The sequence below is a fragment of the Pediculus humanus genome, genomic scaffold (genome assembly GCF_000006295.1).
Source record: "Pediculus humanus corporis 1103172107613 genomic scaffold, whole genome shotgun sequence".
NCBI lineage: Eukaryota > Metazoa > Arthropoda > Insecta > Psocodea > Pediculidae > Pediculus > Pediculus humanus.
Window position 1 is genome coordinate 535,615 of NW_002987227.1, and position 1,925 is coordinate 537,539.

The 1,925-nt window shown below is 21.1% G+C and overlaps 1 protein-coding gene across 1 annotated transcript; it reads left to right on the forward strand.

Annotated features, from left to right (window-relative positions):
- Positions 1-261: 261 nt before the first annotated feature.
- Phum_PHUM246350 (uncharacterized protein) lies at positions 262-1,431 on the forward strand (the record flags this gene model as incomplete). Its single annotated transcript, XM_002426243.1, has 3 exons — positions 262-288; positions 377-535; positions 709-1,431. The coding sequence occupies 3 exons, from the start codon at positions 262-264 to the stop codon at positions 1,429-1,431; spliced, it is 909 nt and encodes a 302-aa protein (XP_002426288.1).
- Between the last annotated feature and the right edge of the window lie 494 nt (positions 1,432-1,925).

Genomic DNA, 1,925 nt, shown 5'->3' on the forward strand with positions numbered 1-1,925 from the left:
AAAAAAAAAAAAAAAAAAAAAATTCTCTTTTTGAGCGCGATTTTGTCCGTTTTTAAAGTTTTTTTTTTTCTTCTGCTGTGACACGAAAAAGAAATATATATATATCGCGGAGGCTTATGTGTACCATTCATTAACATGCTTGATAGATTTTTCATTTAACTTTTTATACTTTTTATTAATATTTTTCACTAGAATTATACATAAAATTTATTTTTAATTAATGATTTTGCTTTTTTAAAGTTTATTAAAACGTTGTTAATGATGGATAAAAAAAAATTGAAAAGTGAGGTAAGGTGTCTCACTCATGTTTTTTTTTATTCAATTATGAATGCTTATTTTCCAAATGTTTATTAACATTTGTTAAATTTTTTATTAGATAATTTCATGCAGAACAGCTGTTAAGAAGGCTAAAGTAATAGTTGTAAGAAAAGCAATTAAAAAACTTAAAATTTTATCATCTTGTAAAAATGATTCTCTTAAGGACAAAAAGTTAGGTAAAGCAGAGAGATTATTAAAAAGAATTCATGCAATAAAGGTGAGTTCACCTGAAATATTTTAATATTATTAGTTATATGTGTTAATTTAATTTAATTATTACTTTGGTGAGTTAAAATTCTTTATGTAAAATTTTTTTATATAAAATGTCAGTAATATTTTTGCAAAAAACTACTCATGTGTCATTATTTAATTCAATTTATTTGATTGCAGAAATTAAAAAATGATCAAGTCACTAAGTTTGCTTTAGAAAATGAAAATTATGATGTTTTTCTAAAAAAGGAACCAAATAATTTTGAGCTGACTGCATTAGCCACACTTGCCAAGCACAAGGCTATCACTGATGAAGTTATTAGAATTAGAAATCAAATTCCTGATTGGAAAAATGAGTTACCAAAATTATTAAGTTCTTGTTTTACTAAAAATAACAGCAAAAAAAATAGTAAACGTTTATTTAATTCTGTAAGTAAAACTAAAGTTACTGATAAAAATGTTAGAGTTCCTAATTCGAAAAGTACAAAACGAGACAATAAAAATAGTTCTAATAACACAAAAAATAATTACCAAGGAAATTGGAAAAAAAAATTTGAAAAGAAATTTAAAAATGCAGAAAAAGACAATAATAGTAATGATGTTATAAATAAGAGTGATGAAAAGATAGATGACAATTTTTTTATTCAGAAAAAAGTGTTTGTGCCTAAATTATTAACAGAAAATAATGAGTCAAAACAAAGAAATGAATCAGAAAGACATACATTACCTAATTGTAAACCAAAGAACAAATCATTTCATAAAATACAAAAAAATGTAAAAAATACAGTGAAATTAGAAAAAAAAAACACAGAATCAGAAAATTTGCATCCTTCTTGGGCTGCTAAAAGAGTACAATTAATAAAGCCATTCGAAGGAAAAAAAATCAAATTTTCTGATGATTAATATATAGAAATAGAACAATAATATTTAAATATATTTTTAGAATATTTTAAATTAAATAAATTTTTTTTTATCATATGTAAAAAAAAAAAATTCATTCAATTTTAATCCTGAATGTTAAATGAAATTATTTTTAAATTTAAGTCTTGCTTATTTCTTAAAGAACGTTATTGTACAAATACAATATTTATATGAACATTTAATTCCTTATAAATTACATTAATTTTAGTTTTTTGGTTTTAAAAATGTTTATTTTATGTGTACTTACAGACAATTTAAAAAATATAATAAGTTTGAATTTTAAAACAAAACAAAACTTTCAAAAAAATTGCTGTATTGAAATAATAGAAATGAATCACAAGCTTAAAAGACATAACTAGTTACTGCCTTAAATGTTTGTATAATATTGACAAAAATAAAATATAAATTTTTATTGTAAAATTATTAATAAAAAAAAATATACATTACATATTTAAATTTATAAAAAATGAATAACA